The 22,343-nt window shown below is 34.5% G+C and overlaps 4 protein-coding genes and 1 pseudogene across 8 annotated transcripts; 2 read left to right on the top strand and 3 right to left on the bottom strand.

The window, feature by feature from the left end:
- Window positions 1-1,561: 1,561 nt before the first annotated feature.
- LOC133786330 (mediator of RNA polymerase II transcription subunit 19a-like) lies at window positions 1,562-5,838 on the bottom strand. Of its 4 annotated transcripts, XM_062225472.1 has the most exons (8): window positions 5,554-5,837; window positions 5,309-5,443; window positions 4,203-4,267; window positions 3,203-3,492; window positions 2,862-3,071; window positions 2,524-2,583; window positions 2,224-2,366; window positions 1,562-2,041 (listed from the first exon to the last, which is right to left on the bottom strand). In XM_062225472.1, the coding sequence occupies exons 3-7, from the start codon at window positions 4,231-4,233 to the stop codon at window positions 2,316-2,318; spliced, it is 642 nt and encodes a 213-aa protein (XP_062081456.1). In that variant the 5' UTR covers window positions 4,234-4,267; window positions 5,309-5,443; window positions 5,554-5,837; the 3' UTR covers window positions 1,562-2,041; window positions 2,224-2,315. The 4 variants fall into 4 exon arrangements, with proteins under 4 accessions (XP_062081456.1, XP_062081457.1, XP_062081455.1 ...); XM_062225473.1 differs by having other exon boundaries at window positions 1,562-2,036; window positions 5,309-5,838; XM_062225471.1 differs by having other exon boundaries at window positions 5,309-5,837.
- A 2,039-nt stretch (window positions 5,839-7,877) lies between these two features.
- LOC133785293 (ribonuclease 2-like) lies at window positions 7,878-11,908 on the top strand (annotated as a pseudogene).
- Window positions 11,909-12,024: 116 nt separating this feature from the next.
- Window positions 12,025-13,305, bottom strand: LOC133786314 (F-box/LRR-repeat protein 12). The gene has a single exon (XM_062225470.1). It carries the CDS (start codon window positions 13,303-13,305, stop codon window positions 12,133-12,135), a length of 1,173 nt encoding a protein of 390 aa, XP_062081454.1. The 3' UTR covers window positions 12,025-12,132.
- An 11-nt stretch (window positions 13,306-13,316) lies between these two features.
- Window positions 13,317-14,710, bottom strand: LOC133786376 (uncharacterized protein At4g08330, chloroplastic-like). Of its 2 annotated transcripts, XR_009871554.1 has the most exons (3): window positions 14,483-14,710; window positions 13,984-14,015; window positions 13,486-13,659 (listed from the first exon to the last, which is right to left on the bottom strand). XR_009871554.1 is itself a non-coding variant. In XM_062225475.1 (2 exons), exons 1-2 carry the CDS (start codon window positions 14,506-14,508, stop codon window positions 13,317-13,319), a joined length of 369 nt encoding a protein of 122 aa, XP_062081459.1. In that variant the 5' UTR covers window positions 14,509-14,705. The 2 variants fall into 2 exon arrangements, 1 of the variants encoding a protein (XP_062081459.1); XM_062225475.1 differs by lacking the exon at window positions 13,984-14,015 and having other exon boundaries at window positions 13,317-13,659; window positions 14,483-14,705.
- Window positions 14,711-15,688: 978 nt separating this feature from the next.
- Window positions 15,689-19,674, top strand: LOC133786397 (ribonuclease 2-like). Its single transcript, XM_062225476.1, has 9 exons — window positions 15,689-16,009; window positions 16,166-16,194; window positions 16,664-16,737; window positions 17,068-17,169; window positions 17,287-17,290; window positions 18,016-18,107; window positions 18,327-18,488; window positions 18,897-18,993; window positions 19,368-19,674. Exons 1-9 carry the CDS (start codon window positions 15,783-15,785, stop codon window positions 19,439-19,441), a joined length of 861 nt encoding a protein of 286 aa, XP_062081460.1. The 5' UTR covers window positions 15,689-15,782; the 3' UTR covers window positions 19,442-19,674.
- The last annotated feature ends 2,669 nt before the right edge of the window (window positions 19,675-22,343 follow it).

Consider the following 22,343-nt stretch of genomic DNA (forward strand, 5'->3'; position numbering starts at 1 on the left):
CTATATAGTATTATGCTTTTTTTAGATAAGGATTGGAGAGAAAAACAACCAAAAGTACTCTATTATTGTTATAGAATAAACATTAACAATGTATGTACATATTTATCAATTGAAATAATCTCTACTTGAATTTATTAAATTATATCAAATTGTAACTTAATCAATAAAAAATGTTAATGTTATGAGATCCATTTGATGGTGGAAGCCCAAAATTTTGGACAACATATGATTAGATTTTTTTTTGCATAAGGGGTACTTATTTTGTTTTATATTGAAAGCTCAGATGTCCTAATGGGGTAATTTGTGTTGTACAAGTAGTCCCTATTTTGTGGTAGATGTTCCTGTTGATAGTTTTGGATTTTAGGGTTTTGAATGGCAAATTGGAAGATAACTAGATTGTTGTGATAGTGCAATGGTCCCCTTTCCCTTCTTCCAACATAAAAGGGTTTGTGATTGCTTGTGATGATACCATGACGACGACGTTTAGGACCAAAGTGACTCCAAAAGAAATTCTCCAATATGGTAATCCTATTATAGATAACTTTATATGGTCAAGAAGATAGAGTGACAAAATATGAGAGGCAAAAAAATCTTTTTGTTTTGATTTTTATAAGGTTCGCAGGTGGAAAAGGAGCTTCATGACTATTTATCCAATTTAGAGGACCAAACTCCATAGTGTTTTTTTCTTTAGGTTCTTTTGGTGGCTTTATTTTTATTTTTTAAGAGGGCATTGTTGTTATTATGTTTATTATTGAAATAAATTTGGTGGCTTTATTAAGAACTTGTATGAATGAATACCAGTCCTCCAATTACTATGTTATTATCCATCTATGACTGCCTGTTTCAGTGTAACGCCAAATGATTACAAGTTAACGAAATTCATGATATTTTTAATAAAGACAGAAAAAAGGTAACTGCCAAAACCCAGAGGACCCTCTACAAAAGAAGATTATAATTCTTCATTAAACATTATAACCCTAATCGTCTCATCATCATCAATATTATTTCACTGTTCGTCCTGACCAAATTGCAATTTTCCATTCTTTGTAAGGATTTGAATCCATGATTGTAGTTGTGCACACACAGGTGCAATGAGAACGATTGGGTATTTTATAGTATAAGTATGGCCCTTGATTGTAATTCACATGCAATTGTGCTTGAGAATAAGTATTCTGTGAATAATAATTTTAAGTGGATGTGGACTACTAAGATTTATAAAAAGAAACCCAACAGAGTGTAGATAAATTTAAAGGAAACTAAAAAGGAAAGAAAGACCCATAAGGCTACAAATATGCCCAGAAACCGAGGCCCAATCTTGACACACATGGCTCCAAAATACTTTTCCTTTTTTGTATTTTCTTCCCGAGTACATGTGCATGGCACTTTGCTCCATTTATTAAAGAGCTTACTTTAAAACATTCCCGAGTCAATTAATTACAAAGGCATAGGGGACGGGAGAGAGAGGGTGGGGAAGAGAGATTTCATGGCTCTGTGATCTGTTAAAAACATTTGAAGAGCCTTCTATACATAGGCTTGAGAGAGAGAGAGAGAGAGCCGAGAATTACAACAGAGTCAAGGTAAAATCTAAGTACCAGGAATAATGAATGTCCCAATGACCTCACAATAACTTAGGACCAGTTCAGCTATAGGTGAATCACTTGTTAATCATACAAAAAACCAAGCCTTCAAAAAACCCTTTTGGACAAACTACCAATAATCTTAGTCATTAATACAATATAAAGAGGATAAAAAGATCATAATACCATCCCTTTATCACCTATTTCTCTACAACTGAAAGCTGCAACTTCTAAGGACAAGTTACGACTCAAATTCTAAAGGGAGGGGAAAATAAGAAAAGCCAGAAAGTCATTTGTGTACATATGACATAAAGTGAAATTAGAGTTCCTTCCAATACAAGCAAATCATATGGGACAACTGTTATTTTACAAAGAGGTTCATTTCTGTCAACTTTTACCTTGACTCCACATACCTCTCAAGAGGTGAATTCACCTTCACAATCTTTAGTCAGTTCAAAGCTACTCTGCACGAAATACAAAGAGGTATAATGTCATTATGGATTCTTGACGAGCCATAATGATGAGAACAAGCTTGGTCCACCGGCCCAACCAAAGAGATACCATTTGCCGTCAAGAGGCATTCCTTTTATACGCACACAACACATTAATAGAAACCAAAGAATATGGTGAAGACGTAGGTTTGTACCTCAAGAAACTTCATAATGAAAATAATAGACCCCTCCCAACTCTAAACGACAAGCATCTGAAGAAAATGAAATACGTATTGGATGCCTCATTTCAGCCTGCTACCTTAATTGCACCGACTTCATCAATTTTTGAGCTCTTATGCTGTGCAAGAGTAAACAGGGACTAGTTAGGAGATAAAATGACCTGAATTAAAGTACTTGTAATAAGTCATAAAAGATCATATAGAAAAAGACTAAATTTAAATGGATATGGAACACCCAATAAGATCTTCAAAAAGAAAGATATCATATCTCATTACCTTACTTTTTTTGTGTCTGTGAATATCGTTAACATCTTCATCTCCGTCATGCTTCCTTTTCTGCAATCATAAAACAGAGAAATATTCATCTATGGCTAGTATTAGTGTAATTAATACCTTTATCTGTCCAAATGGCTTCTTCCAATTCATTGAAAAAACATCACTTAAAATTCAGGAAACGTGATATTTTCAAGCATAGAAACAAAATTTGGCTTATTGCCAATGTTACAAATTAAATAGACATAATAATTATTCTATCAAAATCAATAAAATTTCTTCTTTTTGTTAAAATTTACAAACTAATAGAGAAATATAAAAACAGAAGAGTATTTCCCAACCTTTTCATGGTGTTTCTTAGAGTGGTCAGCACCAGATTCATGATGTCCACTTTTATCCTTCTTTTTATCCTTGTCTTTACTTCGATCCTTGTGGCGATGTTTGTGCTTCTTATGCTCTTTATCCCTGTCCTTGTGCTTTTTATGTTTCCTCTCCTTATCCTTTGACTCGCTCTTTGACTTCCCTGGAATCGTCGGAGTTCCCTTCTCTGACTGAAGAGAAAGAAGCAAATTTAAGACTTTTGAGGAATGCGTGATAAAAGAAAACATAGCAAGATCTCTCTTCAATAATAAGAAAATATCAATAATGCAAAGTCAAGGACTCAAGGTAACAAATATCTTACTGGTGGCAATTCAACAGGACCAGTTTCCCTAAGCTGGAAGGCCTCTTGGAGAACATCTAGGTCAAAAGGCTGTATACGTGCATTAGTGTCTCTTGAGTACGATGTACTCTGAATAAGTTGATCCAATTGCATTCCTTCTCCTTTCCTAATTTCTGTGTCTCCCACCACATTGTGAAGATAGTGTGTATCCGCGATTGATAAAGGAAGTGGCTTCTTGCAAAAAAAATCGTGTTGGGCCTGCAACTTGAAGTGACTTATAAGATCTACAGCGCCAGTCAGCTCCCTCGGTCCTAAAAGTTAAAACGTAAAATTAGGAGATTATCTTAAACAGCATCAAGCTCATACAAATTCACAAAATCACTAATAAGCCTAACATGAAAATACAAGAGCCCACAAAACAACAATACTATAATGGAACACAATTTGAACATGAAATAAATAAATAAATAAAAGATTGAAGACAAAGAGCTGTGTGCATCCACTCTTCCATAAAAAGATTTTTAAGTCTTTCTACCATAACCAAAAACACACAAACGCACATCTTTTCATGTTGTTAACAGCTTCAACCAAATCCCAGTCCAAGAACAAGGGTTTCATTCAAGAGGAAAATCTAAAATGCAAACAATATACATAAACATATCGAACAGTATATAATATTCAACACGTAGAAATTTCTGCAATAGAATTAATTGTCAAATTCTTTGTATTACTACACTTATCTTACAGTGCAAATTTTTAGTTTTTTCCTTTGTTTTTTAAAAAATAATTTAAAGTTCACAGCATAACTGCAAGATGCTTCTGATAAAATTTTAATAATGCAACAATAAAAGAACATACACTTAACGGGATAAGTAATTAAGTATCACTGAATCAGAATGGCAGGTAAAGGATATTCTGTCAGTAATTTAATAACTTTTAACAATAGCTACAAGAAAGCAGGAAACCAACAAGCAATATCAAGATAACTTGAAATGAAATAAATATGCCATAAATATTATACCTCTTCCAAACTTCTTGTATTCAGAGTCCATTGGTCTATCTCATAAAACAGGGAGATTTTATCAACTGCAGTTCCAAGACACGGGAACAATTACAAAACATCAAGCATCAACAGATTTAAAATTTCACAATTACATCAAGCACATCGTAAACTAGGTCTGCAATTTCTTCTCAAGTAGAATACACTTATAGAAAGAAAAGCATATCCCCAAAAAAGGTCCAAAATGCGGAAAAAATAAAAACTTCAACTAGATGCAACACACGTAGTTCTTGATTAAAAAATCCATAATCACTTATGAGTTTAACATTCTTAGTAAATTAGTAATGTGGTATAAAAGCATATTAGTCTTGGCATGGTGTCGAAATCAGTAAGGAACATGTTAGTGGTGGTCGAAAAATTCATGCAGCATGCATCATAAAAAGACAGTATATTTTTTTTAATTCCTTTAGCAATAGGCTGATTCCCAAAACCGCACTTTCTCATTGACGACTTAATTTCCTGTCATGCAAGTAATTATAAGCCCATTTACATTCCAAAATATACCACCAGCACATTTTTGTATGATACTGCTATTGCCTTGACAAGACTTGGGCATGTGTGTTGGAGATCCTATCTGAGCTCTAGTGCCATGCCACGAAAAATTGAATAACCCCTACGTTCCTTTTAATCCTTAGAACTATACCAGGCTTCTAACTTGAAAACCAACACTGTCCACTATCTGAACTTGCTCAACCTCTCCACTAAATCTTTTTCGCCTGAAACATAACCTTACAAATTTCCTTTGAAGCCATAGTTTAAACATTTCCTTACAAGATTGTATTTCAATATATGACTACCGAGTATGAAAGTAAAATCATAGAAACAAATCTGCAACGAAATACAAGGACTTCCAAAAACACCCACAAGAAAACACTCGGGCTTTAGCCATTAAGGTAAAGTTGTCAACTTTTTTTTTCGCGCAAACATTAAGGTTTGATTTTTAAACGTTAAATATTTAAATAATGAAGCAAACTCTCGTGTTTATTCACTCATTTGCGACATGAGCAATCAAAGCAAATAAACACAAAAAAATCCAGAAATAAATAAAAAGTGAGTTAAGCACTTACCTCTGACATGGATCCTGAATTCTACTTCCTCTACTGCTTCAGATCACAAGAAATAAATAGTAAATTCCAGTCTACGGCTTCGTCTTCCTCTCTCTTCCACACGCCAAAAGGGTCTCAAACTCCCAACTCAACTAGCTATAAAATTAAAATCCCAACAGAAATGGGTCACCGAAAAAACAATTAACCCCGAATAAATCAAAGCCCTCGGCTAAAATCTGGACAGAGAGTTAGCCAAAGAATTTGACCTTACGAATTGCGAAAGTCCGGGACGGAGTAAGGAAAAATTATTGGGTTAGGAGATTTTCCGGTAGAAAAAAAAAAGCGCAGAATTGGATAACCGGAGAGAAATCAGAGACGAAACCCTAGACGGAATTCACAGATCAAAGAAGGTTCTAGATAGTTTGCAGTGAAGGGTAATAATAGTACAGACAGAATAGAACTAGGGTTTGGACTTGGGAGGGTTTCGGTTTATTCTTCAGCCTCTCCTCTCTCTCTCTCTTATTTTTGATTTATTTATTTATGTCTTAATATAACCACATTCGTTTCATCCTTGACTTTATATACTCATCGTTAAATGAGTGATGGAAAAACGTGCTCTTCACGTGACCTTGAAAAAAAAATACAAACAAAAGCAATTATTTTTTTATGGTATTAGTCTCTTCTACACACATTAATTAAGGTTTGTTCCTCAAATTTTCATTAGTAACTATTGAATCATTGAATTTTTTTAATTTTTTCTCAATTAAGCTTTTTTTTTTTTGTTTTCTACAAAAAGTCAAGATCTTCACGTGATCAACATATTAGAACACTTTTTTTTTTGTAATTTTTAACTATTGTTGTATAAAATAAAGAAAAATTCTAGAATTATATAAATAAGAGTTTTTTTTTTTTGAAAGAGTATATAAATAAGAGTTTGATTGCTCAAATGTAAACTTTGAGAACTTGTGATTACTTTTGGGATTTTAAAATGAGTGTTTTCTTTTTGGCAATTTTTGTTAATTATGTTCTATATATATATAAAAAAAAATATTTGGACATTTTTTAGTATATATATATTTATAGATTTCTATGTTTTTGTTTGCATTCTGATTTGGTTGATTTGTTTGACATGAACTGGGATTAGGTATTTTTAAGGGTGATTTATTAATAAATTGTAATAATATTTTCATTCATACAAATATACCAACTTTGACTGTATAATTTAAAATGAAAAATAAAGTGATAAATCACAGTCAATTAAGCTAATGAAAAAAAATTAAGCTTTGTACTAATTATAACAATATTTGACATTATGAATTAATATATATTGTAGAGTAAATAAGACACATATTAATTAAACATTCAGATAACATGAATTAGATATTTTGATAATGACATATTTCCTTTACAGTTTTATTAATATTTTTTTTATCAACACTATTTCTCCTAAAAATAAACAAACAGAAGAAAGAAAGAAATGATTTAGACTGAGAGTTGAATTGAACTAATGCAAGTTTCAAAAGACAACTCAATGACAAGTCCTTAAGCTTTCTGTCAGTTGTTTCATATTTTTCTATCTACTTTTTCAATGTGCATATAACAAGATAATTATTTTACAAAACGATATTATAATATATAAAATTAAAAATATATGTAGAAAAATAAATAAATAAATAAACAAAAATGACTTTAACTTTTCTAATTTTTTTTTTGCTGAAGAACTTTTCTAATTTAAGTGTTCATCTAACAAAAATCTACACATGCTATAGAGAATGTTGTGAAATTTATCTAACAACATTATATATATAATTGCAAAAACACTTTTGAGCATTGTTTAAACATGAGATTATTGTGACATTTTGAAGAGCATATTTTTTTTCTTCATATAAACTAAACTTTTAAAAATTATATTTTTGTATGTAAGATTATTCATGAAAAATAAAATTATTTTTTGATCTACTAGTTAAACATGCAAAAATACATTATTTATGACAACGAATCTCATGTACTGTTTTTTATGAGTTGTCTAGTCCCCTAACATTTGAGTGTTTTACCCACATGTTTATTTATAAAATATTCATCATTAATTTGTATTTTTTATTCATTTAATTATAGACAAATGATTTAAAAAAATAAAAATTAAATAAATAAATAATTACTTAACAAAATAATTTATATTTTTTAAAATTATTTTGCACGGTAATCTAATTTTAATAATTTTTTATAAAATAACATTTGATAATTTAGATAGGTTGAAAGAAAGATAACTGATTAAAAAATTCAAATAATTAATAAAATATTTAGATAAATATAATTTTACAAAATATTAATAAAAATAAAACGGAGGACAAAATCACTTAAAATAAATAAAATAATCCAGAAAAATAGAACATAGGCCATAATAAGCAAATGTAGATTTATATTTTTTTAGTTTGTTTTTTCTCAAATTTATATTTTGTTAGTTGATAAGGTCAACTTCATATTTTTTTGGTAGTTGAAACTTGAAACTGTGCTTCGCAGATACCGAGGTAGTTGGTGGTTGGTAGTTACTGATTAATAATTAGAACAATGAGATATTGATTGCTTTGCCATGGAGATCGCAAAGCGGCGCATGCCCATATTGGCTTGTATAACAATGGCTTCCTTGGCCATGGCTACCAGTGCCATCATGGAGATGGAGACCAAACCCAATGGACTCCGAATCTCCGTAAGTAAAAGCACAGAGAGAGTTCGATTACTTTGCCTAGGCTCTGCAATGGCCCGCCACCTACTGTCGCCATTGCTGCTCCTCCAATGCTTGCTGCCGAGGGTTCTTTATGTATCTCTTTCTATCTTTTTCTTTATTTTTTTTCAGAGCGGATGATGAGTGTGCTAAAACCCTTTTGTTTTGTTGGGTTTTTTTCTATTTCTCTAGGTTAAATTCTCCTATTGTGTTATGTGTTATAGAATGTGTAAAGTGGTCTAAAAGTATAATAGGTGCACGAAAGAAGTACGAGGTTTACGTCTCAAAACTAATTGAGGATGAATGGAGTAATTCATGTTCTTATTGAATTAGCCATGTACTTTCCTATGAGATATTTTTCTCTAATAATTTACAATACGTAAGTATGTATAATATATGACATATGTAATTTTCATTATTTTCAAGCTTATTTTCACGTACACTTATATAATTGGTGCATGTAAGGTGACTTACTTATTTGCCTGCAAATGTGTCCATGCCCAAGGTTAACAAAAAAAAATGCTATCGGAAAGGTCACTTCTTTACTTGAGATTCCTCCCATTAGGGAAATGTTTAAAGAGATTATCTTTTTTTCAAAGAAAAAGAAGAAGAAACATCAATCTTGTCATTAATGAAAATAGGGTTGGGTGTGAATAATATCATCTTTGTACTTATATGGCAGATGGGTTGTGGCCTGACTACAATGATGGAAGCTGGCCTGCCTGCTGCACCAAGAAGAGATTTAATGAGAAAGAGGTCTGTATTTGTAATTTTTATTTACTCTTCTAATAGCTATGGTGTGTAAGAAAATAGCTTATAGAAAAGGCTCTTTTCTTTCTATACTTTGGATGTTAATGTTCTTTGTTGTAAATACATCTTGTAACTGTACTATAGTTCAGCAGTTATAATTACTTTCACAACATAATTGTTTTCATATCTCAACTGCTGCCTCAATCTATATCTTAATACAAGTATTTTGCTTTTCATTTTGTAGATTTCAACATTGCTTGATGCTCTAGAGAATTACTGGCCATCCCTAAGTTGTGGTTCACCATCAACCTGCCACGGCTTTGTGCTTGTCATTGTGCATATTGTTGTATAGAACTGACAATGATCCATTTTATGTTTCCATGATGGCTGAATTGGACGTACCTACACTGGCAGTGGGGTAATCCTCCTCATTTGGTTTTTTCTTTCTTTATTGCTATCATTTGTGGCAGAAATTATAGTTTTAATTGGTTTGAATTAAGTCTAATGCCAGTTCATAAACTATTTGTTAGTATACTTTATTGAAATGCTTGTTTTCAAACCTTTATATCTGAAAATTTGATCTCTGTTTCCATTTTTCTGCTTTGTTTCAAACAGACAAATCAAAGTGCACAAGAGTTTGAGAACCATTTCCTCATGAAATTACAACAGAAATTAGATGCATGTTTATGAATATTAATATGATCATTAGCTTTAAATGATTTTTACGCAGATTTTTCTGATATATCTGCCCTTTTTATACTTTTATGAGAGCAACCACTACCAGTAGTCTTACTAGCCTTTTCCTTTGTTCTATTGTATTTGGAGGCTATTCCAGGGGAACACCTTTTCCTATTAGTATTTTTGGTACATGTCGAGTTGAACCTATTAGGCCATTGTGGTGGGTGGTGGCATAGCATCCTCAAATTCATAGGCTGAAAAATGATTCAAGTTGAATGTAGGGACTACTTTTTTGCAAAGCATATAAGCATGTATTCTTTCATACTTTAGCTAATTTTTTATTCTCTTGTATTGTTACTTGCAGAGAAGCATGGGACTTGTTCCTCTCCTGTCACTTGGGATGAATATAGCTACCTTTCAACAGCTCTAAATGTGTATTTCAAATAACTATTGGGCCTAAACTCTTCAACCCTAAGTTCAGAAGTATTTTTTTTTTGTAGCAGGTTATTAGTTTTCTTTAATTCGCATCCAAACTGAGCTTTTATTTCGGATGTCTAGTTAACCCTTTGAGGCTCACTAATCTGCATCATGAAATGTAATAGCCATTACCATTTAAATTCAGTAAGGCATAGAAAACTCTTGATTTGTAGAGTCTAGTTAAAACTTCTAAGTTCACTATTATACTTTCTGAGATCTAGTAGCTCTCATCACTTCAGGATCTTTGTGTGAATTGAATACAATGGAAGCTTACAGGGCCATGGGCTACATTGACAGCTCCAAGCTACTCTAGTGGTGTTAAAAGCTATTGATGTGTCATCTCCTAATTATTTTATTACGTTTTAACATTCTCCAATTACTGCATAGCTCTTATAATTGAGTTTTCTTAATACTGTGTACTCGGAGAGTCCTCTACGAAGCAGGATTTGTGCCTTCAAACAGTGAAAAATATCCTCTTGGAGGCATCATTTCTGCCATTCAGAATGCTTTTCATGCAACCCCATTATTAACTTGCAAAAATGGAGCGCTACAAGAACTTCAATTGTGCTTTTACAAGAATTTTTGAGGTAAATCACACCATTCTACCACCGTTTATGCTTAAGATTCTGTCATAGATTTATATGCATACTACTTAAGAATCAGGCCTGACAATTATGCCATTCAGCCACCATTTGTAATTTGTTTCTCAGGTCTAGTTTTGCTTCTTGTCTAGTGACGTATTTCCATGTTTCATAGAAATAACTTTTTGTATTAAATGCATTCTGAATTTTCTATTCTTGTGCAGCCTCGGGACTGCGAGACTGAATCAACAAGAAAAATTGGCATGGTTTCTTCAAGAAGCTCAGGTCCTCATTATGCTAGCTTACCAGCAGATGTATCATGGGGTAAGTTCCTTTCTGCTGTAGTTTATCTAACTGTTAATTTACTCATCAGGCAACTCCTACTTTTGTCAATCCACTTATAACCTGTGATGTAGTTTGTTTTTTTAAGGAATTTTTTCGGTTGCTTTCAAGTGTTTCTGGTTGTGGACTTGTGGTTGTTGCTCTCATCTATTGGATTATAATGCACTGACCCATTTTGTTCCTTTTAATGTAAATCTCTCTCTCACAAAACCGAAACTTAATCTGTTTCATGTCAAGTGGTAGTTAAATTATCTTGATCTCACTACCAGGGAATCAGTTATACAATGAAACAAGGACTGTGAGACATGAAACTGTTGAAAAAAGGAATAGATCATCTTGATTCATGCAACAAATTATCATGGCATTGCATCATAATATTTCATCGGCTAAACTCAGGGACCAACGGTGCTGAAACTACAACTCCAAGGGCTCCTGTGAAAGAAGCTATTCAAGAACATGGGAGCATGTAAATATTGTGAACCAGTCCACATAATGAAACGTTCTTAGTCAATCTGTAAGGTAAAATGTTGATACATAAGTTGTTTTAGATTAATGCTCCATTGTTCTCTTCTATCATTGACATTATGCAAACACAAATGGAGGCATAAACACTTTATTTTGTTACTTCAGTCTTTTAAAGGAGTAAAAATTAGATTTTCTGAGGAAATCTTTAGCTGAACTGGCAAGTGCTTGCTTGGCAAAATCTTCTATTAGGATTGTTAACAATTCCTAATTGAGTTTGTTAAGTTAGTTGAACACTTCCACAAATTTGTCTCACTCAAATTCCTAGTTTTGGTTCACTATATTAGAGCTCGTGACTTTCCTCAATGTCGGTCTTAACTGGTCTTTAGCAGTTTTTAACCCATCACCTGGTTCTGGATTAGTGGTTTGCAGTCTCGTCTGGAAATGGAGTGATTCAAAATTTGTCATTTTTGTCCTTGTTGGGGATTCTCTTGCTCTAAAACTGGATCCAAACAGCTATGCATTATGGTGATCTTTCATATGGTTTTTTTTTTTACCAAATTGAATAGTTAGCTAAGTGGTTCTGTTGCTGCTTCTATATAGAGATAGTAATTGGTCATGTCATGCATTTATTTCGCCTTCCCAAAATTTGCTCCGGCGTAACTTATTTGACCAAAATCTCATGGAAGAACAATCTATATACAATTAATATATATATATATATATAATACAATTCAATTCTAACATATTAAGTAAATCCCAAGTTTAAACAATTAATCAGAAAGAGAGAGAAGCAACAAAACACAAGTAAAGAAAGTTTGCAAAAGAGCTAGTCAAACAAAATATTGATGCCCTGTACTCATAGTCATAATCTCTTCATGCTTGATAATAACATCTCCTCTATAACATTTGAACATCTCTATTGCTGTAGAAGTGATCTTCCCTCCGCGGCTCATGTACAAAACAGAGAGCCTTCTGCACCCATTTCGCAAAGCCAGCAACCCGTCGTCACATAGGTTCCGACATCGGTTCACATGAAGTTTCTCCAAGTTATGACAGTTCATCCCAATAGAAACCCATCCAGAGATCTTCACCTCATTGCACAATGCTAAGTTCCACTCTTGAAGTAGGGGACACCCTTTTGAAATTGCTAAAATAGACTGATCGCCCACAGTTTTGCACAACCGAAGGTTAAGGATTTTCAGGTTTGAGCCAAGTCCTGCTCCTATAGCTACCAATCCATCTCTGCCTACATGCCAGCTTAGAGAAGAAACATCCAAATACTCTAATCCACCTCCACTCACTATTCCACCCATGCCTTGTGGGTCAAGATCACAAGACTCGGCTTCTACATAAGCTAAAGTTGAAGAACAACCTCTGAAGCCAACACCAGTTATACGGCTACAGAAAGATATTCTGACGGCTTGAAGTTGATGGCATGCATTTACAAGAGCCCTTAATCCATGGTCAGAAATGTATGAGCAGTGTGAGAGGTTTACTTGTTTTAGACCAGAGCAAGCTTTGGCCAAATTTGCTAACCCAACATCAGTAACATTGCATCGGTAAAGACTAACTAGTGTTAGTGAGGGGCAAGCAATGGCGGCCATGGAAAATCCATTATCAGTGATACTAAAACAACAGTCAAAATGAATAGCTTGCAAGTTTGAACCATAATACTGTAGTGGTACCAAGCCTGAATCATTTAGGTATATGCAACCAGCTAAGGATAAAGACTGTAAATTCTGAAAGCGGGTGAGCACCCTATTGAGATGGAAGGAATTGAAGTTAAAATTGGGGTGTCCTAATGAAGAAAGACTCAAATGGGTGAATGAACATGCAAACTGTAAAGAGCGTCGGCTATGGTTTTGAATTTGGAGCCATCGTTGGCAAGTCAGGCCAAAGGATTCACGATCTGTGAAACAATCAAGTCCTCGGAAAATGAAGTAAAGACAATCATCAGGAAGGTGCATGATGGAGGTTAGACCAATATTGGAATGATCCTCCATGTCAACCTTCTTTAACACTCTTCAGAAGGCTGCAGAGCTCGAATCTTTACAGCAAATTTTTTATAAACTGAGCTTGATGAATTGGGAGAGTCAAAACCACAAAGGGCAGGAGAGTCACTGTATGCATAGCCAACATGAACTCCACATTTACGGCACAAGAGTTTTGTTTTTGAACGATAACGACCCCAAGTCAGAGGAAAACAATTTACCTCATCAACCTGTGTGAATCGACTGAGATCAACCGAAATGAAGGAGATTAAACCTTTCTTTATGGATTTGCGGTATTCAGAGTCTATGCCAGAAGTGATTCGATTAGAAGATATCAAATTCAGAGGGTATCCACAAGACCCACAGCTGCAAACCAAGAAAGCAAAATAAACATCATATAACGCAAAACCAAACCAATAGTCTCCATTGCAACAGTTTATTGAGCAAAATAATAGAAAAGTTGTATGTCATAAACGTCTTCTAACTGCTTATATGCTATAACATAATTTAGTTCTTATTAGAAGAGTATGTGACTCTAATAAGCATACTACCTGTATAACAGTTGAAAGTTCAATAAATCTAATGTCCCAAATTCAAGACACAAGCAACAAGGCCTATGCTATATGCTAAACAAGCATAAATGGTAAATACTAGCGTTTCAACTCAGAGAAACATAAACCATAGGCTCACCCAAATGATGGCAATCCTCAGCTCTTTCAAATCTACAAAATACAACATTAGTTATTGCTGGGAAGAAGTATACTTTATGGGGACTCTGATTCACAAAATAAATTCTGAAACTATGTACATCCTACAGTTATACTCACAAATGAAAGAAAGAGAGAATAAAAAATACCATTACCCTTTTATCAAACATCAAAGGTACTAACTTTACTTCCTTAATCCTTAGTTAAAATTCAAAGAGTTTACTACAACAACCACCACCTAATTGTTTATATAAGAGCAATCAGCTAACATGTGAAACCTATTTCTTGCCTTTAAAAGAGTGAATATTATAAGCAGCTAGTGACATTCAAAGAAGACAAAAACCTTTCAATCAAATGGTATATATAATAAGATCAAATTCGATGATTAAATCCAATTGCAGCAATACCCAGAAAAAGTTTTAACCACAAAACTTAAAAGAAAATGAAGAAGCAGATTATTCAAACTTTGTATCTGTTTGTACCTGTAAGAGACGTCAGCTTGTGACATCGTCTCCAGTTAACGGACAAAACTGGTCGATTCCATGATAACCCAGATGAAAGATTGCCTGTGTCAGCCAATCAGATCAATGGTTATTGTATTACCAAAAGTTTTTCAGTTGAAATATCAATATTCGTTGCTTCCTCAGTCAGAACTCAGAAGTACTCACATCTCTCTCTCTCTCTCACCTCCTTAAGGACTAAGTTAAAGTCGTTTAACTACTACTGTTGTGCGTTGAAAACAAGAGTAAAGTAAAACTAAATTGTTGTGGGCCCCTTCATTACTGCAGAAAAAAAGATGTGGGCCCCATTATCTTTGAAGATATTATGGGCCTGGCCCGTTTATGCAACTGGGCCAAATTTGGGACCTACCTCAACTTGTTCCCACTAATTTACAACTTTGCCACTTCAAATATGATTGGATTTTATAGGTACTATTTATTCTATGAGATTTAGCTAGATACTAGATATTTAATATCTTAAAAACTATATAAGATGTAAATGTTATATTTGGTATAAAAAATTAATATGTAATATATTATACACAATTTTTAGTAGAAGAGTGCTAATGAGATTCTCTTTGTTACTCTTTTTTGCACTTTCTCTATATTTTGATAACACGTGTCATTTTTAAAATCAAAACTTTCTATTTATAACCTTAATTTTGATTTTTTAATAAATTAGGTGTATAATTTTATTTTGTTGTGTTGTAATAGAATATAACTTCAATATTCTCTGTTTTTTATAGTACTCATCAAGTATCTTAAATTTATAAAATTAGAATAAAATAATATATTAAACTCAAATTGATCAACGAATTTTGTATATATTAAAAAATTATCATCATTTATAAATAATTAAAATATTATCTACGAAGTATGACATGTGTTAAAGTGTTTTTAAAACACTTTAATGTTTTAACTTTGATTCTTGATAACTTATCAATTTAAATTATGAGTTTACTTGGTTGGATTTATTTTTTTTAATTCTATATTGAACTTTTATACATGGTGGTTCTTATATAAGTCATTGCTCTCTTGTCAAAAAAAAAAATAAACCTTATCCTTACTAATTCAATAATAATTTTTAACCTTCTCATAGGGATTAAATAGTAAATAAGTAAGACTTTAGGGATAATATTGCAAAAACATATTTATTTCCGAAAAGTATATTCGTAAATTGTACGAAAATGTCAAATTTGGGTAGTTGGTCGTTTCGGGGCACCTGATACAGGAGATAGAATCTTTTTTGGGAGATCGGAAAGACCAAACCTCGGCTACTCCGATGGCTCTGCTTTTCCCCAAATGGGCTTCTTTAGCCATCTTAGCATTATCAGTGGCTTCCTTCCTCACCACGGAGGCCAAACCTAATGGACTCGGACTTGGAATCTTTCCAAGAGGAAAACCTCAGACTCAGAGAGAGTTCGATTACTTCGCCTTGGCTCTGCAATGGCCCGCCACCTACTGTCGCCGCAGCCGCCATTGCTGTACTTCCAATGCTTGCTGCCGAGGGTTCTATTCCTTCTCTTTACCCCCTTCTTTGTTTAAAAAAAATATTTTTTTTAATTGCGGAAGATGACATTTTTGGTTAAAAGTTATATTTCAGCATATACTTGACATAATTTTTATTGTGCTCTAATTATGAGTTGTTGGGCTTTTTTTTTTCAGTTCAAATGCCCCTGCCGAGTTTACAATACGTAAGTATATAATATTATTTTTAATTTGACATTTTTTGTTTGGTATATATGATATTCTTTGGTCATATTAATATAATATTGTAACCCACTTGACTGTGTATATGTCCTAGCTCAAATAGTCACTTGAATTTGCTTTTGCAAGAGTTATTTTTTGGGATTTTTCCTATTATGAAATGTTAAATGAATTGTGGAAGAAGAAGAAACATCAATGTTGTTGTTGTAAACAAATCTGAATAAATGATGCATAATTGTATTTTCCAATTTGGGAACTATGATCAATCTAATAAACAGTGAAACTAAAGTTATTAAAATTTACTACTGACTCATGATTCAAGTGGGTCACTTGATCTTTTTGTTGTGATTGTAGTTGTCACATTTATTTTATATAAATACACATGTGTGTGTGTGTATCACACACAGAGGGTAGGGTGAGGGGGAGAGTAATCTGATTTTTGTACTTGTATGGCAGATGGGTTGTGGCCTGATTACAATGATGGAAGCTGGCCTTCCTGCTGCACGAATAAGAGGTTTAATGAGAAAGAGGTATGTGTTTGTAAATTGTATTACTTCTTTTGAAGATGACATAAATAAATAAAGTTTCGGTGAGTTGATTAGGTGGTAGTTACTTATCATAATAAAAAAGAAAAATATTATCAACACTGTGTTATGAACTTCTATACGTTGAATGTTTATGTCGTTTTGTGGGTAAGTATAACTCTTTACTCGTTCATGTTCTCTGTTTTAAATTCATCTTGTACTTGTATTTTACTATGGCAGTTAAAATTTATTTTCCTAAAATAATTGTTAACATATCTCAAGTGCTGCCTCAATCTATATGACCAATCACCATACAAGTATTCTGCTTCATTGTAGATTTCTACATTGCTTGGCGATCTAGAAAAGTATTGGCCGTCTTTAAGCTGTGGTTCACCATCAACCTGCCATGGTGGTAAAGGGTCCTTTTGGGGTCATGAGGTGATCATTTAATTATAAATTGACTTTGTGCCTAATATCTTGTTTTGTGTTGTACATAACTGACAATTATTCATCTTATATGTCATGATGGCTGAACTGGACACACTACACTTGCAGTGGGGTAATCCTCTTAATCTATTCTTTATTTTTATTTTTACTTGAACTCATGGTTTAATACATATGTGCATCGTTTGTCTAGATTTAGGGCTTGTATATGATACTAAGTTAATTCATCTCTTTGGAACTTTCGAGTCTTGTGATTGACGTAAATTGTGATACCATACCAGTTATAGGTTTTAATTGGTTTGAACAGAGCTCCTGCTAATTCACTTCATTGTTAGTACGATTTCTTGAAATGTTTGTTTCATGAACCTTCAGATCTGAAATTTTATCTTTTCCATTTTTATTGCATAAGATTTTGGGTGTCATTGCTACAGGAAATGATTATGAGATAAGAGGCATGCATTATAAATATTTGAGGAATGTCAGATATGTCTATGCTTTGTTTTTTCTTTTTCTTTTTCTAGATATATAATCTTTGTATACCTTCATGATAGAAACCAATGGTCTTGCTAGTTACTTTCTTTGCTCTGTTGTAATTTGTGTGCTTCCTATCATTGGTGCATTTTCCTCGGTTTTGAGGTCATTCCATAGGTACACGTTCCTATTTTAGGTGTGTTTTGTTTAATATAATTTTGACCATGTCGTGGCATGGCATCCATAAAGTCACAGGGTTGAATAAGGGTGCAAGTTGAGTGTAGTTATCATCTTCTTGCTACTCATGTAAACATGTTTCCCTTCTTTCACTACCATAGCTATTATTCATTTTTGCATTCTTACTTGCAGAGAAGCATGGAACTTGTTCTGCTCCTGTCACTGGTGATGAATACAATTACTTTTCAACGGTCCTAAATATCTACTTCAAATACAATGTCTCAGTAAGTTTTTGAGGAACCGAATCTTTACATGGACCTAGAGCCCTTCACTCCTATAGATGGTATCACAGCATTATAATGAATTATACTGATGAATTACGTAATTGTTAATTGGTGACAAAGTTTATTGTTTGTTTAATCGTCCTTCTAAGTTGCATAATTTATATGTTATTCAATCAATTTACACCTCTCATAATTGAGTTTTTGTAAAATTGTGCGCAGAGAGTCCTCTCCGAAGAAGGATATGTGCCTTCTGACAGTGAAAAATATCCTATTGGAGGCATCATTTCTGCCATTCAAAATGCTTTTCACACAACCCCATTGATAGTTTGCAAAAATGGAGCTATAGAGGAACTTCGGTTATGCTTTTACAAGAACTTTGAGGTAAAACTCCAACAAGGAATTTACGTTAGATTCTATCATAGATTAATATATAGGCTGCTCAAGGATCCATATAAGCCACGCTTGTAGGGCATTGAGTCTGACCTGACAATTCTGGTGTCAGTTCTCCACACCATATCAATGTATTTTGCCTGTCATTTGCGGCTCCCAATTTGATGGTCGAAGTACTCTCTAGTTCTATTAGTGTAAGCCAAATGTATTTTTATTAAAATTAGCTAAGAACGAAGCTGGATATTGTATTTATCTACTTTTAGACTAGAAATTTCAGAGAATAATAAAGCCTTTAGTTGGATGATTAGTCCAGTTCTGTTTCTGATCCTGTGATATTCTTTCATTTCACACAGTAAAGATTTTTTTTTAACATAATTTTGATGTTCAATTTTTTTGCAGCCTCGGGACTGTGTGACACAAGTTACCAATGACAACATGGTTTCTTCAAGAAACTCATGTCCCAAGTATGTCAGCTTACCAGCGCACACGTCAAGGGGTAAGTTCCTTTGTGTTGTAGTCTTCCTAATTGTAGATCCACTTATAAGAACACTTGGACTTGTATGCCTAACCTGCTATGTAGTTGCTTGTTAGGATTTTTTTTTTCATTTGCTTTCAAGTGTGTTGATGGTTTTTCCATTTTGGCTCTTGCTCTCACATGCTTGACTATCTATGCAATGAACTATGTGCATTTTATTGATTTCGAATTGAGAATCAGTTATAAAAGTAAACAAGTGACAATAAATGAATAATTCACCTTGATTCATGCAATAAATAAATAATTCTTGTATTGCATTGGAAAAAAAAAAGTAAAGTTCTTCTACGAAATTACATCATTGTATTGTAACCAAATGTTTCATCTGCTATATTCAGGGGTCAATGGTGCCGAGACAAAAATTCCATGGATTCCTGCAAAAGAAGCTATTCAAGAACATGAAAGCATGTAAATATTGTGAACCAACCAGTCCACATAATGGAACTTTCTTAATTTAATCTGTATAATAAAGTGTTGCATGAATTCAGACTCCATGAAATATTGATGCACAAATTGTTGTAGATTACAGTTCCATTGTTCTCATCTATCATTGAAAAATATGCAAACATTTAGTGCTAAATGGATGTATAAATACATTAATTTGTCAAATCTGAAAACAGAGGAGTAAAACATAGCTTTCTGCCATGGAGTTTTATTAGTACTACTTTATTGTTAATAATGCCGAAGTTTGTATAGTTAGTTTCAATTGATCTTTTTATGTTATTGTTTTGTAACTATTATTCCTACATATAACCATTAAAGAAGTCAGAAGCTTAGTGGAGATATTCCACAACTTAAAGTCTCATAAAAGATTCTCTATGTTTTCCTTCACTCCAAAGTTATTAAAACAAACAAAAAATAAAAAGCAAAAACAAAAACAAAAACGTCACCCAAAAAAGTAGTTTAAAATTATTGAGGCTTTAGCTATTTTATTGTTATCCATTTCCAAAAAAAGAAGAAGCTATTTTATTGTTATAGATTTTTGTTCCTCAACTAGACGTGCAGTTTAGAATCAAAGTTACCAAATTTTACTTTTAGGGGTGTTAATTCCATCCTCATTTCCTTCAGTTATATTAAAAGCTAAGCGAACATCTAATTTCTCCTAATGAATATTATTTACCAAAATAAGGGATATATAACTAAAAAAAATTCAATCAAATTTTACTTTTTTTTTAATGAATTATGTAATAAAAAAATATAAATTTATTAAAATAATCTATTATTATAATAAGAGACTAAATTTCTTATAATGATTTTTTTTTTTACTTTTTTTTATGAATTATTGTTTACAGAAGTTTTCAGAAACTATACTAATGAATATTAGCTAAGATTTAAGATATGGAATTTAGAAGATTAACACAGGATTTTTACGTGGTTGAGGTGTTAATAAGCCTTAGTCCACGAGTCAGTTGTATTAGAGCTTAGAAAGTCTTTTACAATGGAGTTTCTCTCTATGTTTTGACAGAGTAACTGTATACAAGTCGAAGAGAGATCTTTTTTCCAGTGTTCTATCGCCTGTATTTATAGGCTCATAGGAACACTGGACCTGAGCCGGGTATGACCCGGGCCCATCAAAGATGTGGATACTCTTGGCTTCTCTGGCGGAAGCCCAATACAAAAGATAAAAATACACAAGCCCCAGAATAATTAAGGCCCAAAGGGAGCGGCCCAAGAACTATACTTCGCCCGACAAAACGGTGTTTTTGGGTCAGGGCACTCCGAGTTACGAGACAGATTCAGGGGACAAAACCAGTCAGTGTACTTGGCAGCGCAGGTTTGAAACAGCGGCGTGCAATCGCGAGGTGGCCTTTTCAGCAGGTGAAAAGTGGGGACAACCCCCACGCGTCGTGGGGCGGCTTCAGGGTCACGGATGCTTTTCCTTACCAAACCGGGAGGACCTGATCCAGGTTCGTTTACCTCTGTCCCTCTTCGTTTACCATAGGCCCGAACTGTTTACCAGGCTCCGAGATCGATTTACGTATGCTTCAACTATAATCCCAACTGTCTATACGTCTCCTGGACGTCAGTCCTGGATCACCATCCCGGACGCCATCCGGGTCCAGAATCACGCTTACTCCCTGTACCAAGCGGGCTTGGGCCGGGCCCATATCAGAACACCCCAGACCATGGACCTGGACCATCGTCCCGGGCCCACGCCAGGAAATGGGGATAACATTTACCCCCCAAGCCTTTGCCTGGGGCCGCCAGGTGGAGGCTTGCCTTGTTCCCGGACAATCCACGGTTGCCTTCCCAGTTCTTACTTGGAATCGTGGGTCCGTGACAAAGGGCAGTGATGCTGGCCGTATACCGGGCCCGAACCATTTGCCAGTGTCCGGGTACGTTTACCTAAGTCCCGCTTCGTGGCAGGGGCACACGTGTCGCCAGGCGACTGCTGCATGGATGGATCTTGACCTCGAAAGGTCACCTAACCACCTCAAGGGTCGCTAGGCCTAGGCTAGTGCGTCAGCACAGATTTCGAAGCGTCCCATCCGCACAGGGGTCCTTCATTAATGCTCCTATGCTGATGTGGGTCGTCGGATGGGATGACCTTTGACATTCGCCTCTCCTGGGCCGTTAGATCTGAGATGGCGAGGATCCAGCTTTATAGTGCTCATAAATGCCCCTGCACGATCTTGGACCGTTCGATGGGGAGATTTCTATCCGTTGGATCAGAGGCCAGGATTCGGGCCTTTATAAATACTCCTCAGACATTCATTTGACATTTTTACACTCTCGAGCCATTTCAAGAACTGATAAGCCTTGCATGTCCGATATCGCCGACGACATCCTTCATTGCCTGCTTACTTTACGTCGTCATCTATTTCCGACTGTCCCAGCGTCTGCCCATCCGCCTGAGAGTACATCCTGGGTCTGCTCTATCGACGAGTTGCTGAACCGGCTTCACCAGTTCAAGAACGAAGTTCTGCCGTTCTTACCGTCGAACAACTACCATCTTCTACGACCAACAATTCACAGTAAGTCCTTCTGACCTTCTTGATGAATATATGAACTTAGGTTGTTCTTTTAATTCGTGTGCTTAGGCTGCTAGAATCAGATTGCACTTAGTTACACTGTTAGGAAGGCCGCCTGGTCCGGGTTGCTCCGGGTCCGGATGCTCCCCGGGCAGACGGTGGAGCCTACTTAGTAGCCCTTTTTCCGTTCCCGATCTGAGTTTTGTGGTTCCTTGGTGATCCCGGACCCGATCCGAAGGGGACTCCAAGCAGTCCTTAGGAGACCCCCCGTACCTTAACCAACTTTCTTGGGTTTAGGTACTGACTGCTTGGCTTTCTTTCTTTGTTCCCAGATCATCAACT

Source organism: Humulus lupulus, chromosome 1 (genome assembly GCF_963169125.1).
Source record: "Humulus lupulus chromosome 1, drHumLupu1.1, whole genome shotgun sequence".
Lineage (NCBI taxonomy): Eukaryota > Viridiplantae > Streptophyta > Magnoliopsida > Rosales > Cannabaceae > Humulus > Humulus lupulus.

What these genes read in the sequence shown, in the direction of transcription:
- LOC133786397 (XM_062225476.1), top strand. Translation starts at nt 15,783, where the DNA reads ATGGCTCTGCTTTTCCCCAAATGGGCTTCTTTAGCCATCTTAGCATTA. An exon ending in AGAGGTTTAATGAGAAAGAG is followed by an intron (nt 16,738 to 17,067) that starts GTATGTGTTTGT and finishes GCTTCATTGTAG; the next exon opens with ATTTCTACATTGCTTGGCGA. An exon ending in GCTTTTACAAGAACTTTGAG is followed by an intron (nt 18,489 to 18,896) that starts GTAAAACTCCAA and finishes ATTTTTTTGCAG; the next exon opens with CCTCGGGACTGTGTGACACA.
- LOC133786376 (XM_062225475.1), bottom strand. Translation starts at nt 14,508, where the DNA reads ATGTCACAAGCTGACGTCTCTTACAG. An exon ending in CAAGCTGACGTCTCTTACAG is followed by an intron (nt 13,660 to 14,482) that starts GTACAAACAGAT and finishes CTTGGTTTGCAG; the next exon opens with CTGTGGGTCTTGTGGATACC.
- LOC133786314 (XM_062225470.1), bottom strand. Translation starts at nt 13,305, where the DNA reads ATGGAGGATCATTCCAATATTGGTCTAACCTCCATCATGCACCTTCCT.
- LOC133786330 (XM_062225473.1), bottom strand. Translation starts at nt 4,233, where the DNA reads ATGGACTCTGAATACAAGAAGTTTGGAAGAG. An exon ending in ATACAAGAAGTTTGGAAGAG is followed by an intron (nt 3,493 to 4,202) that starts GTATAATATTTA and finishes TTTAACTTTTAG; the next exon opens with GACCGAGGGAGCTGACTGGC. An exon ending in CTAAGAAACACCATGAAAAG is followed by an intron (nt 2,584 to 2,861) that starts GTTGGGAAATAC and finishes TTATGATTGCAG; the next exon opens with AAAAGGAAGCATGACGGAGA.